The 18422-nt window shown below is 48.9% G+C and overlaps 1 protein-coding gene across 11 annotated transcripts in view; it reads right to left on the bottom strand.

Moving 5' to 3' along the window:
• Positions 1 to 18422, bottom strand: part of PER3 (period circadian regulator 3) — a 46318-nt gene that overhangs the window by 23206 nt on the left and 4690 nt on the right. For 8 of the 11 annotated variants that reach the window (XM_080655153.1, XM_080655150.1, XM_080655156.1 and 5 more), the window contains 8 exons: positions 10218 to 10269; positions 8927 to 9081; positions 5835 to 5913; positions 4060 to 4166; positions 3682 to 3838; positions 1543 to 1648; positions 568 to 696; positions 68 to 194 (listed from right to left, as the gene is read on the bottom strand). In XM_080655153.1, coding sequence (XP_080511279.1) covers positions 68 to 194; positions 568 to 696; positions 1543 to 1648; positions 3682 to 3838; positions 4060 to 4166; positions 5835 to 5913; positions 8927 to 9081; positions 10218 to 10269 — 912 coding nt within the window. The remainder of the gene's footprint in view (positions 1 to 67; positions 195 to 567; positions 697 to 1542; positions 1649 to 3681; positions 3839 to 4059; positions 4167 to 5834; positions 5914 to 8926; positions 9082 to 10217; positions 10270 to 18422) is intronic. The other 3 variants (XM_080655157.1, XM_080655154.1, XM_080655159.1) reach the window with 1 other exon arrangement.

Below are 18422 nucleotides of genomic sequence, written 5' to 3'. Positions count from 1 at the left end.
CGGTGCTCACCCCCCATGTCCACGCAGAGAGGCCAGATGTGGGGGAGGTGGGGCCCCGCTGACTCACCACTGGGCCGTCCTGCGTGCGTCCCCACCGCCGGCTGGTTGGGTGGTCTGGTCATCGACTCGATATACAGCTGCTGCCCCAGAGTTTTAATTTTGTTTACACTGGCATAGACCTGCTGCAAAGTCAACTTAGGGAAAAGAACGAAATACATCTCAGATGTTGTCACATGAACATTCACATGAGATTCATGCACAGAACACATAACCTTCTGGTTCTCCAGATGAAAAGCACAGGAAATGCCTTTACTCCGCCCCCGCCCCGGTTCACCTGCACAGCCTAACGCACATCTGCTCACAATATGCTGCTTTGCAGAAAGCACACTATTAACGCAACTACCGCTTTCCAAAGGGGGTGTTTTCTTTTTCGTTTCCCAAGCCAGGGCGGGGGAGCATGGCTACCGGCAGGCGGGGCTGCAGGTCCAGGGGGCCCTGAGCTGCAGGCCAGCACTGCGAGCATCGCAGGTGCCCGGGCGGAGGAGGACGGGGCGCGCGCCCACTCACCGGCTCCTTCGGGGCGTCCTCCGCCCCCGGCCCGCTGGACTCGCCCGAGGAGGCCACGCTGACGTGCTGCTCCTGCGACCCGCTGCTCCCCAGGCTGCCGTAGCCACTGGAGGCGCTCACGTGGACCGGCTGCAAGGACACGGGTCCGATTTGGGGGTACTATCTTGCGGTCGGGGGGGGGGGGGGACGCAGCATGACCCACTCAGAGCTTACCTAAAATCATCAGAGAATTAAGACTAATATTTCTGAAACCCTAATTAGGTTGGTGAGGGTTGATGCTTTAACCCTATGTCTGACATGAAAGACATCCACCCCCCCACCCCCCACACCGCTCATTTCAGTACTTTTCAAGGGCAAAGTCTAGTTTTTAATCTAAGCGGGTATTTCTGGAACGAAAAATATTTTTTAAAGCCATAGTATCATTTTCCTCAATATGAAAATAACTTGTTCTTTATGCTGCGTTTAGACCAGACCGAACAAATGAAATACACACCGCGGTCCCCCCACGGACGTGACAGGCGCTTTACGGACCTGGAGCATTTGTCAACAAGCCGTTTCTCCTGCTTTTGCCTCCTGACAACCAGATACTGAGAGGGGCCAGGCTCGCCCCACCTTGAGATGGGAGCTGTCCTAAAACCCCAAAGCCGAGGCTGGGCACACGGGTGGGGCTTGGAACACAAGAATAATTCTCCCGTTCAGAAATGACTTCTGTCTCACCGCTCACTGTGACTCAGTTTTGTTGTCTGAAAATGAGCTTTTACAAAATATTCTGTGTATTTAACATAGAAAAATGAAAAAAGATTAATAAAGTTTCCTTTAGAAACAAAAAAGAGGGAGACAGAGATTTCTGGAATGCAAAGGTAAGGATCTTTCTCCGCAGCTTATTTTTGTGAAGTGACTTTACTAGACAGAATATTAAAATAAAACACAGTTATGGGAGTCTTATGTTCATTTTTTAAATCTCCCCCATTTTACCTGTAACAGAAGTTTGTGGATCTGTTCCTGTAATTCTGTTATGTCGTTGTCATTACTGTCCATCTTGTTTATTCTGGTAGCGAAAACATCCTCGTTCAGGGGACTCCTACAAAATGGCACATAAAAGACTGAGTCAGGCCTTTTAAAATTCATCCCCAGCCCGGCTGGCGTGGCTCCGTGGCTGAGCATCGACCTATGAAACAGGAGGTCACGGTTCGATCCCCTCTGTGGGGGTGCAGGAGGCAGCCAATCAATGATTCTCTCTCACCACTGATGTTTCTCTCTCTCTCTCTCCCTCTCCTTTCCACCCTGAAATCTATAAAAATATATTTAAAAAAATAAAAATAAAACTCATTTACAATGACGTCTAAAGTGATTTTAAATATTCAGATAATAAACCTATGCTTTTACAAAGCAACTCTTTGATCCCAAATACAGAAAATATGAAGCTAAAATTCTATGCACGGAGGTGGAGAAAGCGCTGATGGACGAACGAGACGGCCCCGGCCCTCCCGTCCCAGCTGCAGTCCTGGCTGCGGGCGCTGTGAAGACCAGCCAACCTCGCTCAGGACGGAGCCTCTGAGCTACGGGAACACCTTCACAGCTGCTGGTCTGTTTCACATTAACTGAGGAACCTGCTGCAGGATTTTAAGACCCCGAGATTGCCGAACATTTCATGTTGAAAGCACCTCCTAACTTACACTCTGCAATCCAGACGACTGCGACACACCCCGTGGTGAAGTGCGGCTGTCACCGGCCCTCTGCGGCGTTTGTGCTCCCATTCCACCCGAGTGCAGCGAGGGGCAGGCGAGGCCACAGGGGGACCGGCAGAGGGGCTGCTGGCAGGTCGCTGGGCCTTCTGAGTGCCGGGAACCGTGCTGCTTCGCCGAGCACAGCGGGAACGGCCTGCCTCCTCTAGCCCCGTGGCGTGCCCGGCACCGTGCCAAGCGCTCTACCGAGTATCCCCTCCTCCGCCCGAGGTGACCACCTGCGCCAGGTCGCCAGCTGCATGGCCAAGTGAGAAGGCACTGCCTCCCAGCACGAGAAGGTGAGGCCTCACTTCCATGCTTAACACAGACGTCCAAGGGAAACGCTGGCCCAGCCCAGGGACCTACGGGCCCATTTCACTGGACAGAAAGGCACGGGACCGGGAGCATCTTAGGCTGCGACGCTGGGCCAGGCCGTCCAAATCTACTCACAGATCCCGGCACGAGCACAGGTGGCACTCAAACAGGCCTGAGTCAGCCATGCTGGCCGGAAGGTCAGTATTACAGAGCCTGATTTTTAAAAATAAGGATTTAATAAAATAGACACAAGTAAGTGGAATTGGACAGCAGAAGCTGATAGAAAAAGTTTTATTTGCTCACTAAGCAGAACTTTAAAATTCTGAAAAGGAAAAAAAAAAAATCTTACCCATAAGCCTACTACCCCACACACAACCAAAAAGTACATTTTATTTCCTTCTCATCTTGTCACATTTCATGGTGTGTGTGTTTTATTTTGTTTTAAAATATATTTTATTTATTTTTTACAGAGAGGAAGGGAGAGGGATAGAGAGTTAGAAACATCGATGAGAGAGAAACATCGATCAGCTGCCTCCTGCACACCTCCCACTGGGGATGTGCCCGCAACCAAGGTACATGCCCTTGACCGGAATCGAACCTGGGACCCTTCAGTCCGCAGGCCGACGCTCTATCCACTGAGCCAAACTGGCTAGGGCCCCGTGTGTGTGTTTTAGACACAATTTTAATTATAGGGTATAAATAACTTTATATACTTTTTACATCTAACATATCAACTTCCCATATTGTATAATCTCTGTAAAATTTTTCTTGACCAATATAACATGTCAAGGAGATACTCCAGTTTAATTAACGACAGACATTGGAGCTACTCTAAGTGGGCCATTATGACTGTGTTGCAAACACATCTTTTCTTTCCTTAGCTTTTCTGTGTTTAGCCACGTCTCCCTGGGGAGGGACTCTCCCAGGCCACGCCGTCACGGAAACGGCTTGCCGAAAGCACTGGGACTCCGCCCCTCAGGCCGTGCGCTGCCTGACCCCGAGGGGAGGACGTGGAGGCAGGCATAGGGCCTGGCAAGAAAGGGTTTCTAGAAAACGTGGAAGCCGGTGCACTCACGTCCGCACTCTGTGCCGGCCCATGATGAAGGACACCTTCCGGCTCCACGGGTCCACGAAGCTGGCCCAGCTGGAGTCCAGGGTGACGTAGTCGCCGTTCTGAGTGCAGAAGCGGACGGGGCGGTGCTCAAAGGGGGCGTGGCCCGCGAACCGCAGCACTGCGACGCAAGAGGATGAAAGAGGGGCTTACACACGACCAATGTCATCGTCAGGCAGTTACGCATCGATGCTCAGAATGTCAAAGGAGGAAAAGAGGGGTGTTAGCAGTCTCAGCACACCGCTTACCAGGTGAAAGTAAAGGTTCAGCTCTAATAAGAAATGAAAGAAAAGTGAGATCAATGAAGAAGAAAACAGTCTCCGCCCTAAGCAGCAGCCTCACCTTTCTGGTGGACGGCGACCATCAGAGAGCGGTCTTCTGGGTGCAGGTGCGTGAGGATGGACGTGCCGACCAGATCCTGCGGCAGGTACCCCAGCAAAGGCACGGCCCTGCGCAGAGCCGCACAGACCACGGTTAGACGCAGTGACACTCGAGAAAACACTCCTTTCCTTCCTTTCAAACACGAGGACACAGCTACATAAACACTACGGGCCACGGTCACATGACCGAAGAGAGGTGGTCATCCGCATCGAAATCACGCAGGGGACCTGCTCATGCAGACGGGCTCGCCGCAGGCGAACAGGGCAGAGTGGCGGGGCAGGAAGCTGTGTATTTCCAAGCTCCTCAGAGGTCCCCGAGGGCCTCCATTTATTGCCCTTAAGTTTACAAAGATCGCGTCATAACACAGGAAAATGCTCAGGGTGTTGAATGAAGGAAGCACGCTACGAATCTGCTCAGTATGATGAAAATCACACAGCAAGGACGCCCGCAAAAGGTCATCCACACAGATGCGTCCCAAGGCTCTCAAAAACGGCGTGACACGACACGCAGGTGACTTGGAAGGACCCGGCTCCACACGCTGTCCATGTGCACAAGTTCACAAACGCTGTCTAAGGTAGTAACACGTAAGCTATTTTCAAAAGATCCTTATTATCCCACATCCCACAGATTGTATCATACAAAGTATCTCACCCATTACTATTTATCTCAGGGAAACTGTAATGAAATAAACCCATCTGCAGGTGTTAAGATTTTTAAAAATCAACATTAATTCATAACCACGCCAAGTTTTTGACACTTTTGCTTCACACCTCCATGTGGTATGAGGTTTGCTATCCAGGTTTTGAGATTTCCTGAATTAGAAAAAAATTTAAAATAAACTGAGGAAAAATGGAAGGCACTAATCAGGGGGTAACAATGTTTTATAATTTTTTCAAATAAAGAGCTTAAAAAAAAGCAATAAGCAACTACTATTCATTATCACTACTCTTTCAATAAAAAGGGTTATCTTAACACTTAAAAAAGTAGGAAGGACCTAAGTTCAAAATAAGTCACAATTCTTTAAATAAACTTAGTTTCATATACACACAAAATCTGTTCTTTTCTCTCCCTAACCCCCCTTAAAAAAAAGTCACGAGCCAGCTCGGGAACAGCTGTGCAGTGGAAATGCCCCGGAAGAGTGCGGGGGCCGGGGGACCCCTGTGATCACACCCCACACGCGCTCCTGGCGCACTGGCCCCCAGGTTCACTGTCCTCCAGGTAAACGGAACAGTAACAACTGACTCACCGAAAGCAGCTGGGGACTCAAACGTAACTTGTAAATGTGAGAAGTGTAACAGGCAAGGTATTTATATTAAACATTTCAGGGGTCCTCAAACTACGGCCCGCGGGCCACATGCAGCCCACCGAGGACATGTATCCGGCCCGCCGGGTGCCGCTGCCTGTCCTGCTTAGCAGCCGACTTGTCCCGGGCCCGCAGTGCGCATAGGAATTTGTTCATAGTTTTTTTTAAAACTATAGTCCGGCCCTCCAACGGTCTGAGGGACAGTGAACTGGCCCCTGTTTAAAAAGTTTGAGGACCCCTGAACCAAGCAGGTCACACTCGTGGCATTTAGACAAATGAGTTTAGACAAAAAAAAATTTCAATCTACACAAAAATCAAACAGATAACGGATAGATATATATGCAATGTAGGAGCATGTGAGCATACGTAAACCTTTTCATATTTGTATTTATTTCCAGAAGCAAATCTCCCTTAGGCTTAAAGAAGTACTTACCGCTCATCTATTTCAAGAAAAACACACCCTGGAGTGTGTGTTGTGGTGAAAATTCTTTTATCCACTGGGATTCGAGGAGCTGGGAAACAGAGGGATTCATTTAAAGGCAAATATCTAGTTAATCATACACTTAACGTGAAATCTCACTTAGGGGCCTGGCCTTTGAGCAGCCAGAGCTACTTTAGATGGCAATGCTTTTCATTATTACTTACATCTTCTTCTCTCTTTTAAAAATAATTTTTAAATTGATTTTAGAGAAAGGGAGAGAGGGAGAGGAGAGAGGGAGGTGAAGGAGGGGGAGGGGAAGGGAGAGAGGAAGAGACAGAGACATCGATGTGAGAGAGAAACATTGATCAGTTGCCTCCCACATGCACCCTGACTGTGGAACAAACACGAATCCTGGGTATGTGCTCTGACTGGGAATCGAACCTGCAACCTTTTGGTGTACGGGACAATGCTCCAACCACCTGAACCAGGGCATCATCTATTTAAATTAGGTCAAAATGTCATGCCTGCCCAAGTTAAGTTCAGACAGAGGAAGTCTGTGCACTGACCAGCTTGCTCGCTGCAGATAATCTACGCGTCAAGCTGGAGCACCTTCAGGTGCAGGAGCAAGCAGCTCGGCCCCTTCAGTTATACGTAACTCAGCACACAGGATGGATGGCCAACAGGACAGGAGCGTTTTAAATCGGTGCAATAAAGCTGGTACGGCCAGGTCAGCCATGGCTTGTTTTGAAACCATTAGGGAACCATTTGAGCATAATGCTAATTCTGCATTTGCTTATGCATGATTTCATTTGCAAAAAAACAGGAGGTGAATGCAGGAAAATCTAACTGAATGGAGTCACTTAGGACTACACAGAACATGCACACACCTCACACACCCACCGCTTCCTCCACGCACTAGTGTTATGGGACATGCCTGTCAATCTGACATCAGAACTTCAGACAACCTTCCTCCACCCTCACAATCATCCCCATAGCCCCACCCACCAGCAAACTGTGGGGCTTCCCATGCTGAGGAGCCCAATGCACTGTATGTATTGTTGGTGCATTCCTCTTGTTTTCACCTTTAAAAATTTTTATTTTTCAATTACAGCTGACATTCAATATTACTTTATATCAGTTTCAGGTATACAGCACAGTGGTTAGACAATTATAATTTATGAAGTGACTCCCCCAGTAATTCTCGTACATGTTTTACTATATTCTCCAAGCTATACTTCACACTCTTTGTATTTTGTAACCGCCCATCTGTACTTCTTAATCCCTTCACCTTTCCACCCAGTTGCCTCAACTCCCTTCCCATCTGTAACCCTCTGTTTGTCCTCTGTAAATCTGTGAGTCTGTAACTGTGATTTGTTTGTCCATCTGGTCCTTCAGATCTCACATATCAGTAAAATCACATGGTATCTGTCTTTATCTCACAGCACAATACCCTGTAGGTCCATCCATGTTGTGCAAATGGTAAAATTTCATTCCTTTTTATGGCTGAGTAATATACCATTACTAGAGGCCTGGTGCAAAAATTTGTGCACGGATAGGGTCCCTAGGCCTGGCCGGCGATCAGGGCCGATTGGGGCCTTCCTTCCGGCTGCCGGCTGGGGCTTTCCTTCATTCCGCGCCACCCTGTTGTCAGTGCATGTCATAGCAGGCAATCGAACTCCTGAGGGGACAATTTGCATATTAGGCTTTTATGTCTATAGAAGATATATACACATCTTCTTTATACAATCATTTGTTCATGGGCACTTAGTTTGCTTCCATATCTTGCCTATTATAAACAATACTGCAACGAACATGGGGATGTATATTATCTTTTCAAATTAATGTTTTGAATTTCTTCAGATATATACCCAGAAGTGGAGTTGCTCACTTATATGGCAGTTCTATTTTCAATTTTTTGAGGAACCTCCATACTGTTTTCCATAGTGGCTGCATCAATTTTGTGTCTTAATCACTGTATAAAACGGTTATCATTTTCAGAGGCTTCTGTCTTATTTTTAACTAGAGGCCTGGTGCATGAAAATTGATGCATGCACTGGAGGGGGTGGCTCCCTCAGCCCGACCTGCCCCCCCTCACAGTCTGGGAGCCCTCAGGGGTGGGAGGCGACCCGGCGATCAGGGGAAGGCAATGCCCCCATCACACCTCTGCTGCTGCCACTGCCAGCAGCGCAAGCCTCAGCCGGCCCTGGTTACCTGCGCCTCGGGCAGGCCCTGGGAGGCTGGGGGGATGAGGGGACTGGGGGAGTCCGGAGGCAGGTGCGCGGAGTGGCCAGACCCACCTGGGGGTGGGCCTGGCCGTGCTGTGCGCCTGCCGCCTCAGCGGGGCTGAGGGGACTGGGTGCCGCCATCTTTGAGGGTGTGGCAGCAATTAGCATATTCCCTCCTTATTGGCTGTGGGAGCCTCCATCTTTGTGAGGGCATGACAGTCAATTAGCATATTCCCCCCTTACTGGCTGTGGGCACCGCCATCTTTGTGAGGGCGTGACAGTCAATTAGCATATTCCCTCTTTATTAGATAGGCTGTGTGGTTAAGTTTTCGAGCATTGTGCCCCTAACTTCATTTTTCCCAGAAGCCCTGTGGGTCTCATTCTGTGTGAGTTTTCGGCACAGGACGGTCGTTTGTAGACATGCAGGTGCCCAGGTCCAGCAGGACTGACTGTAACGGAGCTGCTTCTGTACTCACACGGAATGTAAGAATGCAGCTCTGCCATCAGGACATATAAGCCACACTAAAGAGCTTATATTTACACACGGCAAACACCAGAGGCTTCAAAGACTTTAAAAGCATAAAGCCATTCCTGTGACTGCAATGTGCAACAATGCCAACGCTCCGATTTCACCAAGACAGAAGCACAGGGCCACCGACTGCCAGCAGCCGAGGAGGAGTGGGCCGGGCAGGTGGCAAGTTCCCGCGGGCCTCGGCCGTGTCCGGGGAGAGGAGCACCACAGACGTCCTGGGCAGTGAGCCGGCTGCAGAGCGCAGAGTGCAGGCCCAGCCAGAGGCCGCGTGCTGCTGTCCCCGCGCAGCCAACGGGCATGCCCAGGACCCCCGACAGCACTCCCCCTCCAACAGCACCCCGACTCACCTTCATAGCCAGAGTGCATCTTCTCAGCCAGCGTGAGGCAGCAGGGCTCCGGCTCCGGCTCCGACTGCGGCCTCATGGAGCGCCGCACGTGAATCAAATAGGGAATCACCCGGAACGGGGCGTAATGCTGCCCTCGCCCGCCACCTCCGCCTCCGCTGCAAGAGCAGGAATGGTCCAGCTGTGTGAAACGGCTGGGAAATGCCTCCCTGTCATTGCTAAGAGAGACACAGCCCAATCTAAAACCTTTAAATATATTTATTTTCCAAAGAAGAAAAATGTTTAAGATGTCAGTCCCCAAGGGCAAGTCTAGCCACTCGCTATGCACGCGCAGGAGGTTTGTGGAGAGCTGGCTCGGATCCCGCGAGTGTGGCATTGGCACCAGGCACTGCATGCCTCTCCCCCCGACCTCCGCACCTAAACTCCAGCCGGACTTCCTGCGTCCGCTGTGGGGCGAGGGCTCTCAGCTACGTGCGGACGGCCCGACAGCCGTCTCCAGCCCGGGGTCCTCCCCCGAGGGCCGGCCAGGGCCTCATCGACATCACTACATTTTATCGTGGAAGTAACAGTAACATGATGTAACACTGACATATCGGTAAATTTAGAGGAAAATAAATTCACTAAAAGTCCTACAAGAAATCAACGATTACAATTTTGGTCTATTTTCCTTTAGTTTAATATCTTTGGAGCTTATAAATCCTTGTTATAAATATAGCTATCTTGCTTTCTTTCAAGTTATTCAAAATGTCAAAAGTTCATTTTAAATGTGAAGAAACAACAAAAAGCACACAAAAGAGCCAAAACAGTGGTCATTTGAAAGTGTACTGGCCCGGCCGGTGTGTCTCAGTGGTTGAGCGTTGACCTATGAACCAGGAGGTCAGGGTTCAATTCCCGGTCAGGGCACATGCCCGGGTTGCGGGCTCGATCCCCCGTGTGGGGTGTGCAGGAGGCAGCCGATCAATGACTCTCTCTCATCATTGATATTTCTATCTCTACCCCCCACTCCCTTCCTCTCTGAAGTCAGTAAAAGAAAAAAAGAAAAAGGAAGTGTCCTGAACCACCAGGGGTTCTTACGCCCCCAGGCTAACCATGACCTTTCTCCTCTCTCCTCCTGCTGATTATCATCTACTTTCCTCACGAGGATGTTTCTTCCCCTCAATCAGAAGACAAACTCCTGTGGCAAGAACAAGTCTTGACTTTAGTTCCCACAACAGGCCTGGGGAACACAAAAGGACCAAAGCAAGAACTAAGTCAACCAGAGCGCAGGCGCGTGGCCCCCGCAGGCCGCACTCACCGGATCCTGCAGAAGAAGGACTTCACGGGGGCAAGTTCGTACTCCGACACTGCTGGAGACAAAGACAAACAGTCACGCACCCGCAGAGCCGCCCGTCCTCATGTCACACACAAACCAGGACTATCTTTAAGGCGGAGACACTGAAGCAGACGGGCCTCTCCTGCCACTCTGAGATGCTGTCGCATCCAGGGTTTCCCAGGGCATCCCTGCTCCAACAGGAGCCCCGGGTAAGGCGCGAGTGTCTGGCTCAGTCTCTCCCTGACCCTCCCACAGGCCTCCCTGTATTCCTATCACTGCCAAACTCATCCCTTCAATGTCGATGAGTCATCCTTTGACACCACTGTTGGGCGGTAACATTTGATTCCACGGCAATCGCCTGGACATAGACGATACCCAAGCCTCCTTCCCCATTTTCTTTCCTTGGACACATTCCCTAAAGTCGTGTTCCTCGGTTCGATGACGTAATCGTTTTATGACTCGTGTGTTGGCAAACTGACGTCTGGATGGGACCCACGGACAGTGTGGCTAACCACATTTCTCACTCTCCTCACGGCACTGGTGCGCACCCACTGTGCTGATTTTTGCACTGACTTTATTGCTCTGCGACGTGGTGACCGGAAATGTTTGCGTGTGCCTCTCCGGGCAGCCTGGGGGCTGGCCTCTGCCCAGGTGTTTGCTGACTGTGTTTCCTCCAGTCAGAACTCCCTGCATGTGTCTTTCGGGCATATGTTCCCTGGAGGGACAAGTCCTGAGCTTAGGAACCAGGGAGAAGGTTAGAAATATGCACCGAAGGAGCACAGACAACGGAATCCTGAAGAACCGATCCTGACTACGGTCCAGGTCTTCACACGTCCACGGAAAGGATCGCAGGAGGAGCTGGAAAACGGGCTCTGAGTGCCCAGGACGAGGTCTGTGAGGGGAACACTCCCGAAGAGGAGTCCAGGGCCGGTGGTCAGACTGCCAAACTGCAGGCAACGGGAGTCGGAGGCCAGAGTCCCGACAGCGGAAGACGGTTCTCACAGGGCGGCTGGGGGACCCAGTGAAGGAACCCGACCGTCAGCTGAGTTTGTGACGTGAGGCTGTGCTGCTGTCTCAACGCAGTGACTGCTGAGGCGTGGACAAGCTCACGGAGGGGACGGTGGGTAAGGATCAAAACACCCTCCAGGAGCAAAGATGGCGACCAGCAAGAAGGTAGGGAGGGAGTGTGAGAGAGTGAGGGAGCGATAGAGGAGTGCGTGGACATGTGGTGTGTGTGTGGTGTGTGTGTGTGTGTGTGTGTGTGTCTCTGTGGTGTGTGTGTGTGTGTGTGTGTGTGCATGTGCGTGCGTGTGTGAGATAGGGACCGTCAGATCCTGCGGGTCTCCCAGGGGGGCTGCCAAACGGGGCAGGCCTGGACGGCCAAACCCAGCTGCCACTGCAAACAGTCCGGGGAGGACACGGCCGGCACAGAGACCACGCCATCTTGAAAAACAGAGCTGCTGGAGACTAGGATCCTCGCCTCGCCACCACCCAAACTGGTCTCAGATGCAAACTGGGACCCTGCAGCCACTCGGGTAGAAGACCCGTGACCACAGCTGCAGACCCAGGGACACCTAGCCCCCAGGCACCCGGCCGCGGATTTCTGTGAGTGCCAGAGCCCATCCCCCTCCCCACCGGCCCGCGATAGCAGCATAGGAACTGCTAGACCTTCTCCGCGTAGGCAGGCCTCCTGCCCACTCAGGGAGGCTGCGCTGGGTTTGAGCCTGGGCACACAGACCCAGGGAGTTGGTTTCCTGCAGCTCACACTCCCGGGAACAGACCCCCAGGCCCACTCAGGGAGGCTGCGCTGGGTTTGAGCCTGGGCACACAGACTCGGGGTTGTTACCTGCAATGTGCACTCCCGGGAACAGACACCCAGGCCCGCTCGGGCAGCTGTGCCACCTGACTTTGATTGTGGGTAGGGCACATGGAATTCTGTCTCCCGCAGTGCAGGGCAGCTGTGCAACCTGGTCCCCCAAGCTGACCGGGGACCCTCATTCTCCACGCGAGAGGCAGCACTGAGCGCCAGTGACTTGACTCTTTCTCATCACCTGCGCACAGGATCCCTGCTTCCGAGTACACACACACTAAGACCCAGTGACTCCAATACTCGGCGCGTGCGCACAGGGGGACCTGATTCTCAGCGTGAGGCCGCACCAAGTGACAGAGACTCAAATACTCGATTCTTGGTGTGGGCACAGGGGGAAACTGACTCCTGGCACACACTAGGGGACCCTAATTTTCAGCACACGCCAGCAGGGTCTCTTTTTCAGCACGGCGCAGGCGGGGTTCCTGATTCTAGGTGTATGCACGAGGCCACACTGAGCGCCAGTGACTCTGAGCCTGGGCGAGCGGGGCTCCCACAGACCCACGGCAGCCACACGTCTGTGTGTCAGAGCTCTTCGGTGACACTCAGGCACGAAGCTCCCACAGCACACGGCCCAGGCCACCACAACTCGGTGATTGGACCTTCTGGTGATAGTTAGAATGGGGAGACAATGAAACAATCCCCAGAGGAAAGAAAAAGAAGAATCGCCAAGAAAGGAAATAAGTGAAACTGAGGCATGCAACATGACAGAAAAAGAATTCAGAGTAATGGTCATACAGTTCATGAACTGGATGGATGAGAAAATCAACAACCTATGCAAACATCAGGAAGAAATGAAAAGTGATATAGCTATAATCAAAAACACCATGGAAGGTTTCAACAGTAGACTAGAAGCAGCAGAGGACCGAATTAGTGAGTTAGAAGATAAGGTAGAGAAACAAGCCTAATCGGGACAGCAACTGGAGAAAAAAATGAAAAAGCAGGAGAGCCTAAGGGAGCTTTGGGACAACTCGAAATGAAGTAACATACATATAATAGGGCAGCCAGAAGGACAAGAAGAGCAGCAAGGATTAGAAAACCTATTTGAAGAAATAATGACAGAAAACTTCCCTGATATGGGGAAGGAAAAAGTTACACAAGTACAGAGAGTCCCAAGCAAGATGAATCCCAAAAGACCCACACCAAGACATGTCATAATTACAATGGCAAATGTTCACGACAAGGAGAGAATCTTAAAAGGCTGCAAGAGAGAGACAAAGAGTTACCTACAAAGGATCCCCCATCAGATTATCAAATGATTTCTCAACAGAAACACATCAAGCTAGAAGGGAATGGAAGGAGGTATACAAAGTGATGCCAAGCAAAGGTCTGAATCCAAGAATACTCTATCCAGAAAGACTATCAATCAAATTGAAGGGGAAATCAGGAGCTTCGCAGACAAAAAAAGTCTAAGGGAGTTTATCACTACCAAGCCAGCAATGCAAGAAATAATAAAGGGAATGCTGTAAAAAGAAGAAATAGAAAGGGAGAAAGGAACACAGGTATAAATTACAAAAACAAGTACCTATCAATTATAACATTAAATGTAAATGGATTAAATGCTCCAATCAAAAGACATCGAGTGACTGCATGGATAAGAAAACATGACCCATATATATATGCTCACCTCAGAACAAGGGACTCACACAGACTGAAAATGAAGGGATAGAAAAATATCAGGCAAATGGAAATGAAAAAAAAAAAAAGTGGGGATAGCAATACTTATATCTGACAAAATAGACCTCAAAGTGAAGACCATAACAAGAGACAAGGAAGGCCACTTCATAATACTAAAGGGATCAATACAACAAGAGCTATAACTCTGGTAAACATTTACGTGCCCAATGCAGGAGCACCCAAATACATAAAAAACTTCTAGAAGATATCAGGGAAGAAATCGACAGCAACACAATCATAGTACGGGACTTTAATAACCCACTGACATCACTGGATAAATGCTCTAGACAAAAAGTTAGCCAAGAAACTTCAATCCTAAATGACTCACCAGATCAGATGGACTTAATTGACATCTTCAGAACATTCCACCCCAAAACTACAGAATATACATTCTTCTCAAGTGCACATGGGACATTTTCAAAGAATAGACCACATATTGGAACATAGGCAAAGTCTCTCCAAATTCAAGAGGATTGAAATCATATCAAGTATCTTCTCAGATCACAATGGCATAAAATTAGAAATCAACTACAGTAAAACAATCACAAAAATTCAAACACTTGGAGGCTAAATAGCATGTTATTAAACAACGAGTGGGTTACCAAAGAGATCAAAGAAGAAATAAAACACATCCTGGAAACAAATGACAATGAAAGCAACACAATTCAAAATCTATGGGACAGAGTGAAAGCAGTCTTGAGAGGGAAGTTCATAGCATTATAGGTCTACCTCACAAAACAAGAAAAAATGGTAATAAACCATCTAACTCTGCAACTTAAATAATTAGAAAGAGAGCAACAAGAAAAGCCCAGTGTGAGCAGAAGGAAGGAAATAATAAAGATCAGAGCAGAAATAAATGACAAAGAGACCAAAAAAACAATACAAAAGATCAATGAAACCAAGAGCTGGTTCTTTGAAAGGATAAACAAGATTGATGAATCTCTAGCCAGGCTCACCAAGAAGCAAAGAGAAAGGACCCAAATAAACAAAATCAGAAATGAAAGAGGTGAAATAACAACAGACCCCACAGAAATACGAAGAATTGTAAAAAAATACTATGAGCAACTCTACTCCAACAAACTGGTCAACCTAGAAAAAATGAACATATTCCTAGAAAAATATGACCTTCTAAAACTCAACCAGGAGGAATAAAAAAATATGAATAGGCTGATAACTGGAGGAAATTGAAACAGTAATCAAAAAACTGCCAGCAAACAAAAGCTCTGGACCGGATGGCTTCACAGGGGAGTTTTATCAAACATTCAAAGAAGAACTAAAACCTATTCTTCTCAGACTATTTCAAAAAACTCAAGAGGAAGGAGCATTTCCAAGCTCTTTCTATGAAGCCAGCAGTACCCTAATCCCCAAATCAGATAAAGACATACAAACAAAGAGAATTACAGGCCAATATCCTTCATGAACATAGATGCCAAAATTCTTAACAAAATTCTAGCAAATCAGATCCAGCATTACATTAGAAAGATAATACACCATGACCAAGTGGGATGTATTCCAGGGATGCAGAGATGGTATAATATCCTCAAATCAATAAACATGATACATCACATAAGCAAACTGAGAGACAAAAATCACATAATCATATCAATTGATGTAGAAAAGGCATTTGACAAAATCCAACGAGGTGGGAATAGAGGGATCATACCTCAACATAATAAAAGCCTTATATGACAAACCCACAGCCAATATCATACTCAATGGGCAAAAACTAAACTCATTTCTCCTAAGAACAGGAACAAGACAGGGATGCCCACTCTCACCACTCCTGTTCGACACAGTACTGGAAGTACTAGCCATTGTGATCAGACAAGAAGAAGAAATAAAAGGCATCCAAATTGGAAAAGTAAAACTGTCCTTATTCGCAGATGACATGATATTGTACATAGAAAACCCCAAAGACTTGATCAAAAAACTATTAGACTTAATAAATGAATTCGGCAATGTACCAGGATACAAAATTAACACCCAGAAATCTATGGCTTTTCTATATACCAATAATGAACTCACAGAAAGAGAAATTAAAAAAGCAATCCCATACCACTGCAACAAAAAAATTAAGATACCTAGGAATAAACTTAACCAAGGAGGTAAAGGACCTGTACTCAGAAAATTTCAGGATGCTGAAAAAAGAGATAGAGGAAGACATGACCAAATGGCAGAATATACCATGTTCATGGGTTGGCAGAATCAACATCTTTAAAATGTCCATACTATCCAAAGCAATCTATAAATTCAATGCAATCCCCATTAAAATACCAACGGCATACTTCAAAGACCTAGAACAAAATCTCCAAAAATTCATCTACACTAATAAAAGAGAAATATGCAAATTAACCATCACTTCGCAATGCCCACCAGTCAATCAGGAGCGAGTATGCAAATTAACTTCATTGCCTCCATGGAGACTGACAGCAGGGAGGAGGTAGGTCCCAGCACGGCCTGCTTGGCCTTCACCGCAGCAACCGGGGAGCAGGTAAGTGCGGCCGCAGGCAGCACCCAGCATGGCCTCAGCAACCAGGCAGCAGTGAAGTGCAGCCCGCAGGCAGCACCCAACATGGCCTGCTTGGCAGTTGCTGCGGTGTGGATCAGGCAGGCCCTGCAGAGAGCAGAGAACCACAGGGAGCTGGCCTAAGCTGTCAGTAGGACATCCCCTGAGGGCTCCTGGATTGCAGAGGGTGCAGGTCAGGCTGAAGAACACCCCCCACCCCCGTGCATAAATTTCGTGCACCGGGCCTCTAGTCTGGAATAAAAAAAGACCCCGAATAGCTGCAGCAATCCTGAGAAAGAAGAACAATGTGGGAGGGATCACAATACCAGATATCAAGCTATACTACAAAGCCATTGTCCTCAAAACTGCCTGGTCCTGGCAGAAGGACAGACATACAGACCACTGGAACAGAACAGAGAACCCAGAAATCAACACAAGCCATTATGCTCCATTAATATTTGACAAAGGAGGCAAGAGCATACAATGGAGTCAAGACAGTCTCCTCAATAAGTGGTGTTGGGAAAACTGGACAGATACTTGCAAAAAAATGAAACTAGACCACCAACTTACACCATACAAAAAAATAAACTCAAAATGGATAAAGGACTTAAACGTAAGATGGGAAACCATAAAATTCTTAGAAGAAGCCATAGGCAGCAAAATAGCAGACATTTGTTGTAGCAATATCTTTACAGACACAGCTCCTAGGGCAATGGAGAGTAAGGGGAAAATAAACAAGTGGGACTACATCAAAATACAAAGCTTCTGCACAGCAAAAGAAACCATCAACAAAACAAGAAAGCCCACTGCATGGGAGAACATATTTGCCAGTGTTATCTCCGATAAGGGTTTAACCTCCAACATTTACAGGGAACTCATACAAGTTAACAAAAGGAAGATAAACGATCCAATCAAAATATGGGCAAAAGACCTAAATAGACACTTTTCGAAAGAGGACATTCAGAAAGCCAAGAGACATATGAAAACATGCTCAAAGTCACTAATCATCCGAAAGATGCAAATCAAAACAACAGTGAGGTACCATCTCACACCTGTCAGAATGGCTGTCATCAATGAATCAACCAACGACAAGTGCTGGCGAGGATGCGGAGAAAAAGGAACCCTCGTGCACTGCTGGTGGGAATGCAGACTGGTGCAGCCGCTGTGGAGAACAGTATGGCGTTTCCTCAAAAATTTAAAAATGGAACTCCCATTTGACCCAGTGATCCCACTTCTAGGAATATATCCCAGGAAACCAGAAACACCCATCAGAAAGGACATATGCACCCCTATGTTCACAGCAGCCGGCAGGCCCGTGCCGCAGCCCCTCCCTGGGAGTCTCGTGACACAGCGCGCCGACCAGGTGGTGACACAGATGGGCCCGCAGGCACCGGCGCACCTCGGTGTGGGTGCCACTTCTCCTTTCCGGGCTGCACTTACAGAAACCGTGGCGGGCTCCTTGGGAGAGGTGGACCACAAGGGGAAGCTGAACCAGGCTCTACCGCAGGCCAAACACTGACAGTGGGGCGGGGTGGGAGGGGGGGCGGATGGCTTCCCACGGCCTGGTGATGTCCTATGAGCTCCAAGGAAGGGACAGGCGGGAGGAGCGCAGGCACAGCCCCCGAGCTCGGGAGGCAGGGCTCGAGGTTTGCGGGCAGAAGTGCAAGGCGGGAGCACGCTCGGCGGAGGGCCTCTCAGAGAGGAAGTAAAGGGTTAGGGTTGCAAGACGACAATTTCAGGCCACAGTCTGCTGTTACGAGGAGGGGAGACCCGCGGCAGAAGCTCAGCGAAGATGAGAAGGTTGGAGAAAGAAGACAGAGACTCACAGGCGAAGAGGAAGGAACACACGGGCAAGGCGAGCGAGCGGCAGACCCTGCCCGTCCGCTCTGCTCCCGCCTCCACTGCAGCGTCTGGGACGGTGCCCGGCCCACAGGGATGCGGGCAGATGCTTACGGAAGGAACAGAGACCAATAAATGCAGAGAGACACTAGGACAATGAAAGGCCGAACACATGTGTGCAGGACAGAGGAAGAGGAAGGACATGGGTGGTGTTGTGTGATGGCAACAGGAGAGGGAGCCGGGAGGAAGCCAGGACGACAGGCGTGCGTTCTAGCGCTCATACAGTTTGCGCATAAAA

Source organism: Plecotus auritus (genome assembly GCF_963455305.1).
Source record: "Plecotus auritus genome assembly, chromosome: 2".
NCBI lineage: Eukaryota > Metazoa > Chordata > Mammalia > Chiroptera > Vespertilionidae > Plecotus > Plecotus auritus.
The sequence above is the reverse complement of the archived record's forward strand: the minus strand, read 5'-3'. Positions and strand labels throughout refer to the sequence as shown.